This window comes from Eptatretus burgeri, chromosome 6, assembly GCF_056783735.1.
Source record: "Eptatretus burgeri isolate ZD-2024b chromosome 6, Ebu_testis_v1, whole genome shotgun sequence".
Classification (NCBI taxonomy): Eukaryota; Metazoa; Chordata; class Myxini; order Myxiniformes; family Myxinidae; genus Eptatretus; species Eptatretus burgeri.
This window is the reverse complement of record NC_140966.1, coordinates 78,062,218-78,082,387: the sequence shown is the minus strand read 5'-3', so window position 1 is coordinate 78,082,387 and position 20,170 is coordinate 78,062,218. Positions and strand designations below refer to the sequence as shown.

At 45.0% G+C, this 20,170-nt stretch overlaps 1 protein-coding gene across 9 annotated transcripts in view; it reads left to right on the top strand.

Moving 5' to 3' along the window:
- Positions 1–20,170, top strand: part of LOC147025128 (mesoderm induction early response protein 1-like) — a 212,033-nt gene that overhangs the window by 58,677 nt on the left and 133,186 nt on the right. For 4 of the 9 annotated variants that reach the window (XM_085885788.1, XM_085885789.1, XM_085885786.1 and 1 more), the window contains exon 3: positions 1,673–1,800. The exons of 2 other annotated variants lie outside the window; for them this stretch is intronic. In XM_085885788.1, the coding sequence (XP_085741914.1) occupies positions 1,673–1,800 (128 nt within the window). Of the gene's footprint in view, positions 1–1,672; positions 1,801–7,123; positions 7,336–20,170 lie in introns of those variants that run through there. 3 more of the 9 variants (XM_085885794.1, XM_085885793.1, XM_085885790.1) reach the window with 3 other exon arrangements.

Genomic DNA, 20,170 nt, shown 5'->3' with positions numbered 1-20,170 from the left:
CAGGATACTAGACTCTATCAAAAGCTCGATATACAGTATGTCCAGAGAGACGGCCCTGGCATCATGTCTGATATTGAGGGCCTCCATCCATTGTTGGGAGAGTATAAGCAGCATGTCCAAGGTAGAGTGACAGTCTGAATTTGAATTTATCTGAGATGGTCATTGGAAAAAAGAAATAATTTTATGTCAACTGCGATGATGGATTCCATGACCCTGCTGATTGTTGGAAGTAAGCTTATTGTTCTGTAGTTAAGTGGATCTGTTTTTGCATCTTTTTATGTAATACTGTGATGCAGCCTGACTTCCACACAGATGGAAGATGACTGAGGGAAAATTATCAGGTAAAAAAAGTCTGGTGTTGGCTTCGTGGTTTGGGTGATTAGTTTGTGATCTTAGAGTCCTGAGTTTGAGCCCCGTGGGCCACTGAATTAACACTAGGTGGGGTTGACTTCGCCTGTCATCCTTATGAGGTCGGTGAAATGAGTACTGGTGTACTGGTATAGGGGCACAGTATCAGCGGCACAGTCGTATCCCAACAAAATGATAGCTGCCACATGCAAGAAGAAGAAGAAGAAGAAGAATATAGGGTGAAAAGGGCAGAGAGGAAGTGCAAGAGCAACAGCATAGGTTATTGCACTTGCGTGCTGATTCCATTTGCTCCAGTTGCCAAATCAAAATCAAGGGTTGCCAGAAACCTCTCCATCTTCTCAGGTGAAGGAAGAAATAAATAAATAAATACATAAATCAGTCCAGGAGCAGTTGGGTACGACTGGGAAGGATGGATTCCAAATCTTGTGTCCCCAACCTATCCCTCTCCTCCTCCCTCTCCCTCTCTCCTCCCTCTCCCTCCTCTCCCCCCCCCCAATCCTTCACTGTCATATCTAACTGCTCTTGGACTCTTTCTTCAGCTGTTCACCACCTTCTCAGATCATCCCCAATCCTAAACCATGATCTTTTCCATCCTAGTTACCCCTCTCCACCACCCCAACCCCTCATTCCAAATTTCCAGTTTTCTCTCCTGAGAGTTTCCATCTTCTCCAACTCTCTGGGGCAACTTATTCCAACATTAATTTCGAGATTAACAACCATTTAATCAATACCCCTTACCCTTGAGGCATTTTCAGCACTGTTCTGAGATCCAGCACATATTTCTGACTCCATCAAAACAGCAATTTTTAGTTGAATCCAATCTCATCGAGGATTAAATCTAGATTAGATAGTTCAATGGTAACCATACTACGACTTGAGATATCCTGACACTTCCAGTTGTACATGGTTTGAGTTATCTCACAAATTTATTTGGCATGATCTACCCTTCAGAAAACCATGCGGAATGCTCAAAATGACAATATACCTTTTAAATGCTGCCACATTAAGTCACCTATGGTTTCAAATAATTTTACTATCATTGAAATTAAATTTAATCTTTCCTTTTTGATTTTGGTTGTCAATCTCTCAGCCCCTTTTCATTTTTGGCTGCTTATATCTTTCCTTAAAAAAAACTCTATTACATAATTCACTTGAGTGCAACCCTGTGATCAAAAATTAAAAAAAACATTTTTCATGCATGTTTGTCCCATACAAAATTTGATGTTGATCACCCTACTTGCATATGCAACTGCTTATGTTTTTGTACACTTCTTTTCTGCTTTTCCACCTTTTTCACCACTAGCATTTTCACCCACGGCATGCTTTGTCAGTCTGGGTGAGCCTGTGCAGTGCCACACAAAGTTCGTGACCATGAAGGACCCAGAGTCTCCGGCTCGATGCACAGCAACGTGGCATACCCCAACTCTAGAGGTGACAATGCATTCCTGTTGACATTGATATGCATGGAAATTGTGCAAGTAACCAGATCATTGACCTTGAATTGACCTTATATCCCATAATGTGGACTGTTTAATATAATGTAACATTATTTCTAGGAATGGGGGGGGGGGGTCACAGCTACAATGTGATGAGAATAGTTTGGTCCGCATCTTCGAGGACCTTAAAATTATGCCTATATTATGGATTAATGCCTGGTGTTGGCTTAATGGTGAGGGTGGTGGGCATGGAACCTGAGGATCCCGAGTTCAAATCCCACTCAGTTGTTGAATTAATACCAGGTGGGGTTCACTCTACCTGTCATCCTTCTGAGGTCATTAAAAAAGTGCCAGCTTGCTGGTATCCTGTGTCAGAGTGGTAACCTGTTCAGGATTGTGCCCAATAGCTAAGAAGACTGCTCAGGCAGCACCAACGCTCTGCACAGAGCATGGTCCCAATGGATGGATGGATGGATTATGGGTCAGAAAGGGATAAGTTGTACTTTTTATTTATATATTTATTTTGTATACATTGTCGAGGCTCGTATGAGAGCTAACACACAACGCACAACAAGGGGGGCAGGAGACAAGAGGACTGGGAGAGGGAAGAACAAAACAGTGGGGAACAGAGACATTAGGAGAACTGTGGAAGGGAGGGCGATGGGGTGGGGAACACAGGGTAAACAAGATGTACACCACAGGAACTTTCAGGATCTTACACGACAGATAACTTTCGGGAAGGAATGCAGGGAATTTGAAGGAGGTAGGTTTGGGGAGGATTAACAGGGGTAGGAAAGATTGTGGTTTTGGATGGGGGAAGATAAGAGGTGGTGGTGAACAGCTGTTTTGAAGACCTGGAGGAAAGAATGGGATTGAAGAGAGTGTGGGAGTTTATTCTGAAGGTGGGGAAAACGAGGAATGAAAGCGTGAAGGTGAGCAGTGATTCGTGATTTTGGTAGTTTCACCAGAAGGGGGTTACTGGTGGACTTTGAGCGCCCTGTGGAAATATGGGGGGGACATATCACAGACAAGGCGGGGGGTGTGCGAGACCAGAGAGGAGAGGGTAGAACACAGATAGACCACCGAACTGCCTGCAGTGAGAGAGTGAGAGGCCCAAAGACTTAGCCTTACTGTAGAAGATACCAATGATCCTAAATGCCTTGGTTTCCACAGCGTGAAGCCGAGAAAGGTGAGAGGCAGGAGCACCAGCCCAGAGGGGAGAGCAGTACTCCATCAAGCTGCGGACAAAAGCTTTGTATGATCAGGAGCTCAGGTGTGCCGAGGAACAACTTTGCACGACGGAGGATGCTCAGTCGGCGACTGGCTTTGGGGGCCAGTTTCGAAATGTGGCTTTCCCAAGAAAGATCGTGGCATAAAGTGAGACCAAGAAGCTTTAATGAAAGGACTTCTTCAAGAGGATTGTTGAGAAAGTAGATAGGGTGGGGGGGTTCCAAATGGTCCTTTTGGAGAGACATCGTGAGAGTGTGAGATTTGTCAGGATTGAAAGACATGTTCCACGTGTTGGACCAGTTTGTGATTTTATCCACATCTGCAGAGAGCGAAGAAGCTGCTGCGTACTGGTCTGAGGGATGACAGATGATACGGCAGAGGGTAGATTTAACAGCAAAGAGAAAAAGAGGATTTTCCATAGAGTCAGAGAGATCATTGATGATAACCAGAAAAAGAACAGGGACCAGAACGCTGCCTTGAGGAACTCCAGTCTGGACAGGAAAAGAGGATGAGAGAACTCCATTTAGGGACACACGTTGGCTGTGAAAGGAGAGCAAGTCTATGAGCCATGAGTGGAGATGGCCTTGGATACCACAGGAAGAGAATTTGGTGAGCAGGTTAGGGTGCCAGATCGTATGTGTCGAAAGCATGCGATATGTCAAGGGATATGGCTCTGATTTCATGTCTGGCATTGAGGACCTCCATCCATTGTTAGGAGAGCAGAAACAGCATATCCAGGGTAGAGGGACCTGGTCTGAAACTAAATTGATGATCGAAAATCAAGCCATTGGATAAGAGGAAGGATTTAATGTCTGAAGCGATGATGGATTCCATAACCTTGCTGATGATTGGGAGAAGGCTGATTGGTCTGCAGTTGCAGGGATCTGTTTTTGCACCTTTTTTAATGCAGGGCGGTAATGTTTGCTGATTTCAAAGCAGAGGGCAGATGACTTTGAGCAAATGAGAGGGTGAATAGAACAGAGAGAGAGCGTGAGCAAGAGCAAGAGCAGAGGAGCAGGTTTTTCGGACACGTGAGCTGATGCCGTTTGGACCGGTTGCAAAATCTGAGTCGAGGTTTGACAGCAAGCTCTCCACTTTGTCAGAAGAAAAGGACACAGAGTCCAGGGACAGCTGGGTGCAACTGGGTAAGGTGGGTACAGAAAGTGATGGGTTTTGGACACAAGATTTAGATGCACACATGGAGTTTAGGTATTCAGCCTTTTCACCTGTGGTGTTTGCAGTGCGACCATTTGAGGTAAGGGAGGGATGGAGGGGGAACATCCACCAGAAACATATTTTATTAGATGCCTCCAGGATTTTGAGGAGGGAGAGAGGTTTGAGAGTTCAGACTTGAGATTAGAAAGATTATGTTTTCTGGCTCCCCTTTGGGTGGACACACACTTGTTCTGAGCTATATGGAAGGAACTGAGATTACCCTCAGTTGGATTTGCATCACACCTCATCGCCATATGTAATATGTGCACTGACAGGGGCAGTGATTGTAACTTTCGAGCAGAATTTTGTACAGTTGTGTTATGTAAAATCTGCAGAGGCAAAGCCAGGTGAATAACTTTGGCACAAAGGAATAAGTATCGCATTATGTGCTAAAATCGACATCGTCACAGGCTGTTCGGCCAAAGACAGCAGGCCATGGTTGTGCAGTAAGTTTCAGAGGGCCCTGGTTGAGGGCAGAACTCTTTTACAAGGAGCCGCCCTGCAGAGTGGCATCGGAAAAAGGGCAGTTCCGCCCAGTCGCAGTCGGCGGCCAATGACGAGACCAGAGGGCCATGCTTAAGGTTTTAAGAACCGTGTCTGTGCATGCGTGGACCGATAACAGTTGGTATCAGACCAACATTAATTATCTCTCTCTGTCTCGTCGCTCCCTACGAAGGACCGGTTCGAGAGACAGCGAACGCCTTCTCCCTGCCATCATACCTCATTGCCATCCTCTCGTCTCCTGCCCCCGAGTCACACCTTCATCCTTTACTGCGCCTACCTGCACGACAGCATTGCAGTGTAGCAGAGACCCGCTCATGCTCGTTCAAGTCCTCGTCTGTTTATCCCTTGGCTTAACGTTTTATTCTGGTATTTTTGGCACCATAGTTGGGGTTTGTGTTTTAGTTGTTTTCTTGTCATAAGTGTGTGTGCTCCCTCTTCATCCGTCTTTCAAGCGCTTGATAGGTCCGGTTTTTCTTTTTTTTTTTCAAACACAAAGTCAAGGCTCTTGGAAGAGCTAGAACACAGAATGGATCAGGACGCAACATAACAAAAGGAACATGAGAAAGAGAGGAGAAACACCAACAGCATGCTTGAGAGATAAAATAGAGGGAGATGTGGACACTTCAGGGATTTTTGTTGTATTTTGAGTCGAGAGTCGAGTCAATTGAAACAGATGTTCATGAGGTATTTCTATGCATTCGACCTCGACCACTATGTCGACAAAGTCAGTGGAAGTTGTCACCTCTGCCCCTCACTGAAAACGTCTCCCTCCACTTATTGTTGAGCAGTCTACAACCCCCCAGACTCCATTGGTATTTCATTCGCTGCTGACCTCATGAAAACTCAACGGCAACTCATAATGGACATCCGTGAGATGGTAACTTCGTACACAGTCGCTTGTATCGTTGACGATGAACGTGGAGATACCTTGGCTCGGGCCATGATGAGGCTCTGCTTGTGGATCCGTCTGATCGAGGGCCCTGTGGCTGCAATCAGAGTCGAGCCTGGTCCTGGATTTGCTGCCATCACGAAAATGACTACCTTTCACTCCTTGGAATCACCCTTGAAGTAGGTCGTGTGAAAACCCCCAACAAAAACCCAGTAGCTGAACACGCTATCAGTGAAATGCGGTCTGAAATAAAATGTGTGGGCCCATCTCGTGGCCTTGTGTGGTCTGTCACCCTTGATACAGAGTACTCCCGCTTAAATTCCAGGTTGTGTCGGTATGGTTTGTCGTCCTACGAAATGCTCTACCCAAGGGACCAATTCACCAACACCACCATTCCTATTGAGGACTTGGATCTTATCAACCTTCAACGCAGTGTCTGGCTTCGGAACCATAAATACAGTGAACGCTCCAAAGCATGAACTGGTGTATCCCCACCCAGCCCCGCAATAACAGTTGGCGATCTTGTCTATCTCACACATTACAGGGATAGGACTTGCGCATGACCCCGACACATAGTCACATCGATAGATCATCCATGGTGTCAAGTGAAGAAGTTCTCCCCGTCGCAATTACGTAACAGGCCGTATCATGTTCGATCAAACGAATGCTACAAGGCACCTGCTTATTCTGATTCCACACCTCCAATTGCCAGCTTTACTCTCCCCGTGCATCACCTGTGTTGGCTGGCTACCACAGTGGTAATGTTCTGCAATCTCCACCTGATCCTCGGACCACCATATTACCCTCTGAACTGTCGCGACTTGCCTCCCCAGGTCCTATCGATTTGGTTCCGACCTCCACCTGCACTGTCAACCCAATGTCACCTTTGCACCCTTGCAGACGTTTCAACCAACGACCCATCTGGTGATCATGCTCTCGAAGCCCCTAATGACCTTCCCCAAGAATCAAGGTGCATCATTGCGTACACCATCATCCGTACGTGCGTGTGTGTGTATGCGTACATGCCCCGTGCCTCGACGCTCTGTTCGATCGTGCAGGAGGCCTGCTTACCTGGACAATTATGTCGAGCAACCACAACACAGTCCTGCACTTTGTGTATGGTGTCAGGCTGTGCCATTTACATCTGTTGCTGACCTTCGTGTGGACTTCACACAGTACGTTTTTGTTACTATTGTTTGGCTTGTGTTGTGGCTCTTTTATTTGTAAAAAAAAAAAAAAAACATTTCCAGTCATTTTGTGTCACGGTCCATTTGTAATGACATGCATGCACGCGAGAGGGAAGGAGACTATCAAGGCAGCCTGCACTGGATGTTGTACGGTCATGATGTCTGTGGAGGTGAACTCTTGCGCATGCGCGTGGAGGGGAGCTTTTTCGCATGCGCGTGGAGGGGAACTCTTGCGCATGCGCGTGGAGGGAACTCTTGCGCATGCGCGTGGAGGGGAGCTTTTGCGCATGCGCGTGGAGGGGAGCTTTTGCGCATGCGCGTGGAGGGGAACTCTTGCGCATGCGCGTGGAGGGGAACTCTTGCGCATGCGCGTGGAGGGGAGCTCTTGCGCATGCGCTTGTTGGGTCTCCGCCTTGACCGAGTGTTGTTCGTGGACCGCCTGAAACACTGCTGGATCTGAGCCTGACTGTGTGGCAACTTCTTTTCATCGTGCTGACTCACGAGTGTTTGTAACACTGTATTTTGTTATATTAATGGAATAGTATTGACGTGATTGGAATTAAAACATATAGGGAGTTTGAATTTAAAGGCGAATCAGCAAAATTATGTGAGGTTTTTCCAACGGTGATATTCGCGGATTCGGCATTTGCAGTTTCGCCATGACGTCATTGAAATGCTTTGTGAACTTCATGAGTGGTTGTAACATTGTATTTTGTAATATTGATGGTACAGTATTAATTTATGATTGGAATGATGCCGTTTTGGAATGAAGATTATATGTATATATATATATATATATATATATATATATATATATATATATATATATATATATATATATATATATATATATATATATATATATATATATATATATATATATATATAGATTGAGTTTGAAAGGAGAATCCGGAAATTATGTGAAATTATTTGTCGGATGTCATTCACTTCATGTTGTTCGCACGAGTCTGTGTAAGCTCCTTTACCAGAACAAAACAAGTGTTTTTTGTTTGTTTTGCGGATTTTGTTATCATGATTTGTGTTAGGGGCTGTGGGACTGTATTTATAAAGGTGTAGTTGTGTTCCTAACAGCTTTCGCGGGTATTTGTGTTGGTTGATTGAAAAAAGCAGGGGGAGGCCTCGTGTTAAGTTTAGCATTTGTCAGTTCGGGCCTTGGGAGTATGGGAGTGAAAAAGGTACAAATAGAGACCGAAGGAGAAAGGAAGGAAGAGGAGTTCATAAAATGTGATAGATGCTCAATATGGGCCATCTCAATAACAGGGGAGGCAGAGAGTTCTTGCTGTTGTAGGAAGTGTGAGGAAATAGTCCACTTGAGGATAGTCATCACGAGATTGAAGGAACGGATAGATAAATTGCAGCAAGTAGCAGAATGTGAGAAATTTGGAGATAAAACCTGTTACAGTTGTGGAGTGAAGTTGCTGAGGATATTGGAAGTGGTGACGGTGCAGCATGAACAAGCAGCGGTCATGGTGCAGCAGCGGGAGCGAGTGCAGGCAGCGGTGATTGTGCAGCAGCGGGAGCGAGTGCAGGCAGCGGTGATGGTGCAGCAGCGGGAACGAGTGCAGGCAGCGGTGACGGTGCAGCAGCGCGAGTGAGTGCAGGCAGCTGTGACGGTGCAGCAGCGGGAGCGAGTGCAGGCAGCGGTGACGGTGCAGCAGCGGGAGCGAGTACAGGCAGCAGTGATGGTGCAGCAGCGGGGGAGAGTGCAGCAGCGGGAGAGAGTGCAGGCAGCAGTGACTGTGCAGCAGCGGGAGCGAGTGCAGGCAGCGGTGATGGAGCGGGAGCGAGGGCAGACAGCGGAGACTGTGCAGCAGCGGGAGCGAGTGTGGGCAGCAGTGACTGTGCTGGAGTGACTGTGCAGCAGCGGGAGCGAGTGCAGGCAGCAGTGATGGTGCAGCAGCGGGAGAGAGTGCAGGCAGCAGTGACTGTGCAGCAGCGAGTGCAGGCAGCGGTGATGGTGCGGGAGCGAGTGCAGGCAGCAGTGATTGTGCAGCAGCGAGTGCAGGCAACAGTGACTGTGCAGCAGCGGGAGCGAGGGCAGACAGCGGAGACTTTGCAGCAGCGGGAGCGAGTGTGGGCAGCAGTGACTGTGCAGCAGCGGGAGCGAGTGCAGGCAGCAGTGATGGTGCAGCAGCGGGGGAGAGTGCAGCAGCGGGAGCGAGTGTGGGAAGCAGTGACTGTGCAGCAGCGGGAGCGAGTGCAGGCAGCAGTGATGGTGCAGCAGCGAGTGCGGGCAGCGGTGACTCTGCGGGAGTGAGTGTGGGCAGCGGTGACTGTGCAGCAGCGGGAGTGAGTGCAGGCAGCGGGAGCGAGTACAGGCATCGGTGACGGTGCAGCAATGGAGATTGGTAGGAATGAAGTGTGGGAGATAGTTTTTGGCGGTGATGAGACTTAAATATGTTGATTCTTCATTCAGCAGGAAGGATCGAAGTAATCTGAGTTCTGTGCAGTTTTGAAGGAGCAGGAGGACATTGAAGGAAGGTAAATTACATTGTATCGCGTCACGGTAGGTAGAAGTTGGTTGTGGTACACCTCGGAGGAAATGATTTCGGGAAAGTTTACTCGGAGGTTTTGGAAAAATAGATACAGGGTATTGGGAAAGCAGCTGAAAGCAAAGGGTTGTGAGGTAATGTTATCTGGGATTCTCACAAGATTAGGAAACAATGTACTAACGAGAAGATGACTCGGGAGAGCACATACCTCCGCCACGCAATGCCTGATCCACGAGAACATATTGGGCCCATTACATTTTTGAAATATCATACTATACATGTCGTTTTTGGCCCGGTCTCAAGAGTGAAGAATCACTTTAAACAAATAATTCTTGTGTCCAGATCCTGTCACCAAAAATCGAATGGATTCGTTCCTGGCAAACACCCAACCTGTCCACCAAGTTTCATCCAAATCCGTCCACAACTTTTTGAGATATCGTGCTATTTATTAGTTTATTTATTTGATCGCTCGGGGCGCCATAGCACGGCCCTCTCGATCGGGGCAAGGCCCGCTCGATCGGGGCGCCGGGGCACTGCCTGCTCGATCGGGGTACGGCCCGCTCGATCGGGGCGCCGGGGCACGGCCCGCTCGATCGGGGCGCCGGGGCACGGCCCGCTCGATCGGGGCGCCGGGGCACGGCCCGCTCGATCGGGGCGCTGGGGCACGGCCCGCTCGATCGGGGCGCCGGGGCACGGCCCGCTCGATCGGGGCGCCGGGGCACGGCCCGCTCGATCGGGGCGCCGGGGCACTGGCCGCTCGATCGGGGCGCCGAGCCATGGCCCGCTCGATCGGGGCGCCGGAGCACGGCACGCTCGCAGTGAGTGAACAATTCGCTCAGAAGGACATAGCGCGGTACCGCTATCGACTGTAAAGCGTTCGGCAAATGGTTTCAGCAGTCATGCAAGCACTCTAATTAAATGGTTTATCACGAACGGTTGGCCAGGCTGTCACTGCATATTATATCGGATGCCCTGAACTTTGATGTCAGTCTTCACCCGGAGGCAGAGAGGAGGCAGTTAATTAAATAAAATATCATCACAGCAGTTAATGAAATATCACGAATTCGTTCAAATAATCACTTTTTCCACAAAAGAGTTGCAGCTTTATGCAGAACAACCTTGGAGACATCGCAAAGTTCATTCGCCCATGAAAAGAACATTGCAGATAATCCACCATCTTGCCTGCTCATCTGTGCACACGTCACTTGGTACATCGGTTCGGGGTCCGTGCAAGCGTTATAACTTTTTGTTTTTTTTAAATGTCCGTTTTTTAAAACCAGATTTTCTTTGATTCCCTGGCGAGTACCTTGCGAAACCTTCGAAAAAAAAGACGCAGATCTGGCAGACGTTATGGATAGGCAGCCCCTCTGAAGGACAGAGCACGAGGTCTGGCAGTGAATGCATTAAATCACATAGCTCAATGAATCTTGTTAAATTTAGCATGTTCTTCAATTTATTTTTTGTTCACTCATAATTTTCCAAACAGTAGAAAAATATATGTTTAATGCTTTGGAAATTTCAAATTTTTTGTGCATCTTTTGAGAAGCAGGGAACATAGCCTTGCTTTCTTAAAGTAAACAGGTTTATTGTAGGCCGGGGGCCACTGGGACCTACCTTGCACCCCCCCCCCCTCGAGACAATTTTTCACTGATACCACAGTGTTCATATATATCCCAAGTATCAGAAAAAAGATGTTCCCAGAAAAATCACTCATTTGCACTATGCTTTATTAAGCTGTTTCCATTTTTGCATGTAATTAAGCTATCCAAACATGATTTTAGATCTCTGACAACAAAGAAAATATGTTCACTCTATTCCTTCACCCTCCAAACATATGTGTAGATTCCTCATTTACAAATTTCCATATACCAGAAGTTGAGATATTTATGAAAATGAGAATTTCCATAATGGCAGATCCTAATTAGCATATCAATGCATTTAAAATTATTTCCACTACTTTTACTCCAACAGTAAATAGTTGTTTCCCTTAAACACCAACAGACATCATGTCGCAGTTATGTATTATATTAGGCCCAGGTAATTAATTCTATTGATTAATCTGATTTCGCATGATTTTCGAACGATTCATTGTGCTTTGTATTTTATGCTAATTATAGCCTACTTTAAAAAATTCAAAAATTTTCATGTATTTTTTGCCAACCTGGCTTGTATCTGGCAACAAACATTTCAGTAATGTTTTTTTTTTTGACAAAAAACTGACGTGTGGTAATTACGTGTGGAAAGAAAAATGGAAATTCTTGCATTTTTGTGGGAATTATTGTCTTTAAGTCAAATTCAATTCATATGCAAATAATATAATTAGCATAAACAAAATATATTTTAATACGTAAATGTATAAGCTTTAATTTGACACCAATTTTGTGATTTTATGTTTATATTTGATAGAGATGTTGACATTTTGCCGATCTTTGTGAGATTCGTCTATTTTTGATTGGTTGCCATGGAAACAGCTTAACAAAGCATAGTGCAAATGAGTTTTTTTTCTGATACTTGGGATATATATGAACACTGTGGTATCAGTGAAAAATTGTCGCAGGGGGGGGGGGGTGTGCAAGTAGGCCCCACTGGCCCCCGGCCTATAAAGCATAGTGCAAATGAGTTATTTTACTGGGAACATCTTTTTTCTGATACTTGGGATATATATGAACACTGTGGTATCAGTGAAAAATTGTCGTGGGGGGGGGTGGAAGGTAGGTTCCACTGCCCCCCCCCGGCCTATTGGCTTAGTTATACGACTTGTTATTTCTTCAAGTTTAAATTATTAGATTTCACAACCGATTTAGACACTTATATAGTCCGGACGATATCCGATACTCAAAACCTAAATAATATTTCCATGATATACTTTAGTCCGTGAGAGGAGATTGTGTGAAAATCGTAATATAAATGCATGAAATCTCTCTGATCTCCTAATTTGAAAACTATAGTACTTACAAAAGTAACGTATTCAGTGATTCGTAGCTATGATGAACAGGCATTCGATAATATGAGAGGAAAATGAAGAAAAAAAAAACTTTATCATTACAAAATCATTGTTACCTGTTCCATGTCGAGGCAGAGTTGAACAGGCTTCAGACCCCAGCGAGGTTTCCCAGGAAACGCCTTTGGAACCCAGAGAGCAAGGTGGCCGAGGATCGCCCGATGAAGGATATATTTAAATTAGGCCGTTAATGTCTTCAAATTAAATTAGTATCTTCAAATGGGGTGTTTTAAATCAAACTAAACACCCAATTTTCACTCTTACACTTCCTTGGAGTTTTCTTAGTATGCATGCAAAATTTCAGAACATTAGGTATTATGGTTTTGGAGTTATGGAGGTGACACATTGACACATTTCCACACTGACACCTTGACGCACGCACACGCACACACACACACACACACACACACACACACACACACACACACACACACACACACACACACACACACACACACACACACACACACACACACACACACACACACACATGTGCACGCGCCCACATTGACATTGATTAGTAAAGATGATGAAATAATTGTTTCTCTGAAACCGAATAACCTATCACGACGAGACTTTGCAGTTATGACGCACTTCACTTGCTGTATCTATATATTAATACTGAAGGACCAATTTTGTGCTCCTCCTGGCGGTCGCGTCACGTTTTTCTCGGTACTGTGACCTGGACTGAAAGAAACTTCGTACCTGTAAGAGTGCATCGCACATCGTGGCAATAGTCAACTTTCAACTCTGAAGCAGAATAAACACTTTTCGTTTTACATTCGTTTACATGGCAACGTGTGACGTCACCGCTGAGAGGGGTCAGGACGTCATGACATCATCGGTCATTCGCTGACGACATTACGTGTGTCGTTGACAGACCGTCACCGCTGAGAGGTGTAATTCCACTCCTCGAAAATAGCGTCTGCAATGTAAAACCCTCTTCTGCACATGCTGACTACCTCAGAATGTGAATTTGACACAAAAAATGTAACAAGAAACATTGTATCTATATATTAATACTGAAGGACCAATTTTGTGCTCCTCCGAGCTGTCGCGTCACATTTTTTTCTCGGTACTGTAATCTGGATTGAAAGAAACTTCGTATCTGTAAGAGTGTATCGCACATAGTGGCAATAATCCAACTTCAACTCTGAAGCAGAATAAACACGTTTTGTTGAGACGGGGGTGAGGAGTGAAGAGGCGGGGGCGGGGGATGAAGAGATGGGGGCAGGAGTGAAGAGGTGGGGGCAAGGCAAGCAAATTTTTGTGTGGGGGTAAGCCAATTGAAAGCAGGAGACGGGGGGGAATGGGGCGGGGGCTGGGGTGAATTAGGCAGGGTTGAGTGTGAGGGGGTGGACAGGGTGGCGGGGGCCCGGGGGCAAGTGGGGCGGGGAATCAAGGTACGTGGAGGGCGGTGAGTGAAGGGGCGGGGCCAGGGTAATTAAATTTTTGGGCGGGGGTAAGCAAATTGAAGGTGGGGGGTGGGAGGCGGGGGGGAATGGGGCAGGGGATGAGTAGGTGTGGGCAAGCACACCCTGTCCAGTCCATGTCTCTCGAGTGTGGGTGAGCTGGTGAGGGTTGTTGAATGAACGGAATCCGTCTGTGACGGGGTTTCGGCTAGTATATTTTATTCAAGAATGACATCATCCGTGACATGGTTTGGCAGCCACATTGGTGTCACGGAAAGTACATATGAGATTCTATTTCGGAAACATCTGTTGTGATTGATTTGAAACCTTGCGGTTATCATCCACTACCCTTGCTCCATGTAATGAGATGTGATTCATTTGGATATGTTGCAGAGAAAACAGGTTCGAAAGTGTCGATTTTTTTTTTCAAACAAACATGGCTGCCAAACCACATGATACATGGCATTGAAAATTTGCACTCTGCCCATGTAGGGCATCATGTGTGTGAAGTTTCACCTTGATTGGTTAAGGTTCGTTTTTCTATCCAATATGGCTGCCACAACACATGACCGATGATGTCATCATTTTCACCCTGTATGCAGCAATGGTAGTGGAATATATCTGGTAAATTTTGCTTCTATCGGATAAGTGGTTCCAGAGAAAGCATTATTTAATAATTTTCTTCAATCCAACATGGTCGCCGAACCACATGACCTATCAATTATTCTTTATCACCCCAGTATACCCGAGTAATGGGGAACATAACTGTCCAGCTGTTCTGGAGAAGAAGATTTTTGAAAGTTTTATGGTAACTCCAAGATGGCTGCCAGACCATGTGACCTATGACATCGTAGTTGTCAAACTTTATTCAGCATTGATCGTTGATCATGTGTGTAGTTTCACTTCAATCTGTAAAGTGGTTCTGGAGAAAAAGGGTTTTTTTCATTGTTTTTTTTTATTTTTTATATGGCTGCCAAACCATGTGACAGATGACGTCTGAAATTTAAGCATTTCTGAGGCATTGGGTTCCAGATTGTGTGTGTGAATTTTCATATTTTTTTGGACAAGGCTTTATGTTTATGCATTTATGGTTGACCTATCATTTCACCTATGACATAATCAAGATAAGATCCTTTTCTCCATTGGGAGAAGAATGTCATGGGCCTAGTTTCAAATTTTTCTGATCAGCGGTTTCAGAGATATAATTTTTTTTTTCATTCAATCCAAGATAGCTGCCATACCACGTGACCTATGATGTCAGTTGTGTTGAAAGGGAGGCTTTGACCCAGTAATGTCGACCATTTCTCAAAGTCGCAATATTTTCTCGCTGATGCTCACTCATATTTCCCCTTTTCAAACTGGAAACATTACTTCGTCAAACACCTCCCTTTCAATACTCCTCCCCTGCGGAGCTGGGGCTTTGCCTTCCTTTCATTTGATCATATATTTCACCAAATTTAGTCGTCGAATAGAGATCCTATAATTATTTGTTTGTTTTATTTTCAGGGATAACTTAATTAATTCATCAGTTTTAAAAAGGCGGCGGTGGCCCTTTAAAACCCTCAACCCAATTTTTATTAAAACTTATACTTAAACCCATCAGGTAATGTATTTATTCCATCACTCATCTATCTTTTATCATCAAATGCTGCTCGAGCTTTCTTACCAACAGTCTCTGAGAATATTTCATGTTTCTAATTTCTAATAAGATTAATCCCTCTATAAACATCTTCACTCTTCCATATACATTCAAGGTCATGTTGAAAGTTCATAGGCTCTTTTTAATACACTCTTCTTTAGACCTTTAAGTTTCTTTTCACATTTTAATTCATTTAACCGTCTTGTTAAATAATTATAAGCATATGCCTTTGATCTAACACCAAAAAATTCACTTTGTATCTTTTCACCTAATTCTTCTTTAAATTTACCAATAACCTTTTTATTCTTATTTGAAAAGAGCAGGTTATTAGGATCATAATTACTTGTGTCATCAATATCTTCATCTTCTTTCATATATATATATATATATTGTTACGGTTCTCGGAACCATATGCATACAACAGATAGTTGTCCTGAGTCAGTTATTCCATTAATATATGTGTAGTTAGGTCCCTACCTTTTGTCTAGTGGGAAAACGAGGGAGTGTATTGCGATGGGCTATTAGTTGGGTTATCAAATCATTTTTCCCCTCCATTCCACTTCCCACTCTTCCTCTTTTCACTGCTGAGGTAAATTTGCCTCGCTTGCTACCCTCGTTTCGCTGGCCACAGCGTACCACCGTCTATCCAGCGACTCGTTTTCAGAGGCAAAATCCCGACGTTCGCTATGGAAGCCGCATCAGCACCCACCTTCCCAAACCCAGACACGCACGGCGTGGGCAGGCCAAGCTAGCGTCTGGCCGAGCCAAACTAGCGTCTGGCCGAAACCCCACCCAGAAAGGCGGACCACATGAAGGCCCGGTCCAATCGGGATGCTCGGATCGGACGATGACTTCGGTTTCACCATGGCTCCTCCCCGAGCTCCGTGATCTATAAAGTACGGAGCAATCCTCAGAGTTGAGATGAAGTTGGTTGTTGGGGGATTGAAAGGAAGAAGTCGGTGGTTGTTGGGGGATTGAAAGGAAGAAGTCGGTGGTTGTTGGGGGATTGAAAGGAAGAAGTCGGTGAGAGTTGGTTGAAAGAAGGTCGAAGGCGAGAGAAGTCGGTTGGAAAGTAGAGAATTGAAGGAGTTGTGAAAGTGTTCCTGCGGCTTGGCTCTGCCTACGTCTCGCCTCGACGGCCCGCCTACTGTACTGGTTCCCGCCGACATGACCTTGACCAAGCCTCTTACCTCGTCCTGTCCACTGCTCCATTCTCGGCCTTGGACTCTGCTCTTCTCCATTCGGACTCCTGCTACAGACACGATTGCCACTCGTGCAGCTGTGGACCGAACTACATAACTTTTGTCGGGTGCCACACCACGGAGCATCCCTCCCCCAAAACGCTCAGGTACCGAGAAACTGTAACCTCAACTCCCTCGCTCCCTGGCTGCAAAAGTCCCTTTCACAATTGGGTTTACTTTGTCTGAGTGTGTGTCTGAGAGTGTTGGCGCCTGTCTGTTAGGTAAGCCTGTATAAGATATTTTATTGTGATTGTTGCTTTTAATAATCTCGCATCAAGTCTGCACTGTCTGCTTTTGTAAGTTGCTTGTATAATTGTCGCACCCCACACCTCTCTCATCTTTCCCTGCATTACATCCCCAGTAAACCTTTTGTTGTGCCACATGCTATTCCTCGCTTATTGAAAATAAATAATAATTGCAGAAATGTTCCCAGCTCGCCTTTGTCTTTTCCTCCATTTGTCCAGCATTGTTCGGATCGAAGTTAAGCCGGGTCTTTATTCCCAACAATCCGTTCCTTTGAGCCGGTGCGTCCTTGGCAGTGCCGCTCGGCTGCATCCGATCCGGAAATGTGATCCGTAGTTGGTATGGTAGAGTGATTCAGTTCGGACAAGGAGTACCGAGGGCGTGGTTCTCCGGTGGTTAAACCGCATGGTTAATTAGGTAACCTGATTCTGGACAGGAGGACCCTAGGTCACACGGTTGAGTTATTGGCGTCCACGGTCGGTTAAGCGACGGCCTACAATTCCGGGAAGTCTGGTGGGAATCGACGTAGCTTTCCCCCACCTAGTGGTCTTCTCACCTGACCCCGCCGGCCCGCAACACCATATATATATATATATATATATATATATATATATATATATATATATATATATATATATATATATATATATATATATATATATATATATATATATATATATATATATATATATATATATATATATATATATATATTACTAAAACTCTCATTTTGTATGTATGCATGTTCCCGAAATGCAGCCAAAACGGTACATGATAGCGCAAAAATTTTAGTGCCACATTACTCACCATTCTCTTGTGGTGTGCAGTATCAAGTTTCGTTAAAATCGGGCAACGAAAAAAAAAATTAAATATCAATTCCCGATTCAGTTAAGTACTCTCCGGGATTATTTGATCAATGCAAACAACCTCAGCGGTATAGTTCGCTGGAGCTATCTTTTTTCTTTTTTTTTTTGAAATGATTTTTTTTCATCAACAGCTGTCACAACGGGAACCCAATCGGTTCACGGGTCGTCTAGTGTCCTTATAAACATCATCTGTAGTTCTCTCCGGTATGAAGCTATCCATATCCATATATAGCAATACCATACTCTCACCATATATTTTCTTTAGATTATGATAAAAGTAATCATATATGAATTATTGTGAAAGATCTAAAAGAGATGTTCCCACATAAATTGTTTTATCCATCTTTATTGCTGTCTTTATTCAAATGAACAGCACAAAAATTATTTGTAAATATTTCTACTCTTTTAAAGCTTCGTTTATTTATCAACTTTCTGCCTGCTCCCAAGTCATGGCAAGTCTTACATTTTGTCCATTCCTTATATTTTCCATTGGTTTACCAAATACAGTATCATTCGTCAACTTGTAAAAGTCCTTCTCAAAATCATGATTAGCCTTTGGTCTCATTCTCGTATTCGAATCGATACATTTACCTCACCAATGACTTTGACTAAACTTTAGTGCCCTTTGTACCTTTTTATCTTTTAGTCCTGCTTCTATAAATTGCTTTATATTTCTTTCATGTGAAACATACTTCTCTTTATCAAACAATGTTGTTAGTAATTTAGTTGTAAGAATATATTTAAACTCATTTGAAGAGTTAAAGAAATGTTGTTGATAACCACCAAATAACTCTTGATTGGGGAGCTCTTATTCAGCTCCAAAAGGAAGATCTTTATGTTTGTAATGAAGTTTTCAAGGATAGTTTAAATCTACTTCAAAATAATACCCATAATCCCGTTTATCAAAATCTTCTTGACTTGTGGAGATTATATCATTCCAAGATAAATTTGTACTCGTATTCTTTCACCCATTTACAATTACCAAAGGGTTGAGATTCAGACATTGCCCAGCCCTACAAGTTATTAGCATCAAAGTACATGAAGTAAGATTTGGGCTTATCAGGTGAGAAGTCTAGAAGATATTTATTATTTGCCTTGGCATATCTCTTTGAACAAACTTGTGAAATTCCTCCTCTTTTAGCTTTCTCAATCATCAAGAGCATATCTACATCACTTAGAAGATCAAGGGGTTGTTGAGTCATTTTTAACATAGCATTCCAGGCTAGTCCAGGAGATGTATATTAATGGACAGAATCAAGTCCATAGGAATCTTTATTATGACAAACTTCTCTAAATGGCTCAAACACATCAGCTAATAATAATGTTGTGGAGCCGGGGATCGGTTGCGAGCACGACCGCTAGGTGGAGCAGTAGGGTCGACTCTACCGAACACCCGGAATCTATATCGTACCTTTCGGAAAACTCCGTGGGTACGGGTCCCTTACCGGACCGTGAATTGTCAATAATTCCACCACGTGGGGCACGGTTATTCGCCAATCTTCAAAATACCTAGAGATCCACGTGGCGAGCTACCGAGTATTCGCACTCGTACGGGATGAGCCGTATGCGCGTTCGACCCGTGCGTGACCTGAGTGGATGGTCACCGAGCTTCCGTCGGTCCCAAATGCACACCACTACGGCAACAACGACCTTCTTTAATTCTCCCATCACGCACCATGTTAAACCAATGAAGAAAACACAAAAACGAGCTGATACATTTAACACATTGATATTTATTTACAATGGGTGGGGAAGGAACACATAAGAGCAGAGTTAAACCGACTAAAGCAAGGCAAATAATGTACAGCGAAAGCACTTTAGAGTTCCTCCTTATAGAGGGCCCACAGACAGACGCACACCCAAAAGAAACAGACCCAAAATGGTCTTTATTATCCCTTCAACTCGGAGGGAAGTCGAGCTAAGGGGTGAGAACGTGGCCGGCTACCTGGCCGCGAGTGCCCGGCTCGACATCCGCACCTTCCCGGAGCACCAGTCGGCAAGAACGGACCAAGGGCAGCCAACTCAGACTACGCCAGCGACGAGATGAGCCGAGAACCAGAGTATGCCAGCGACGAGATGAGCTGAGAACCAGAGCACGCCAGCGACGAGATGAGCCGAGAACCAGAGCAACACGAGACCAGACGACCAGAAGACCCCCAACACCACACCGTCCCATCTATTTCTTCTCGCCACCCGTCGGTGCGTTGGAAACGCATCTCACCCTCCGCGCACCTCATTCGCCGGGGAAATCCGTTGTCTCTCCATGATTGGTCGGGGGGCGTGTCGGGGCGTCTCGATTCCCCGCCCCCCGAACAGCCTTTGCTTCTCTTGGAGCCCGCTCTGCCCTTTTACCGACTTATGGCCATCTCGCCCGCACCCCCCAAATTGGGCGAGAGAGACGTCAGGTCTTCATGAACTCCACCCA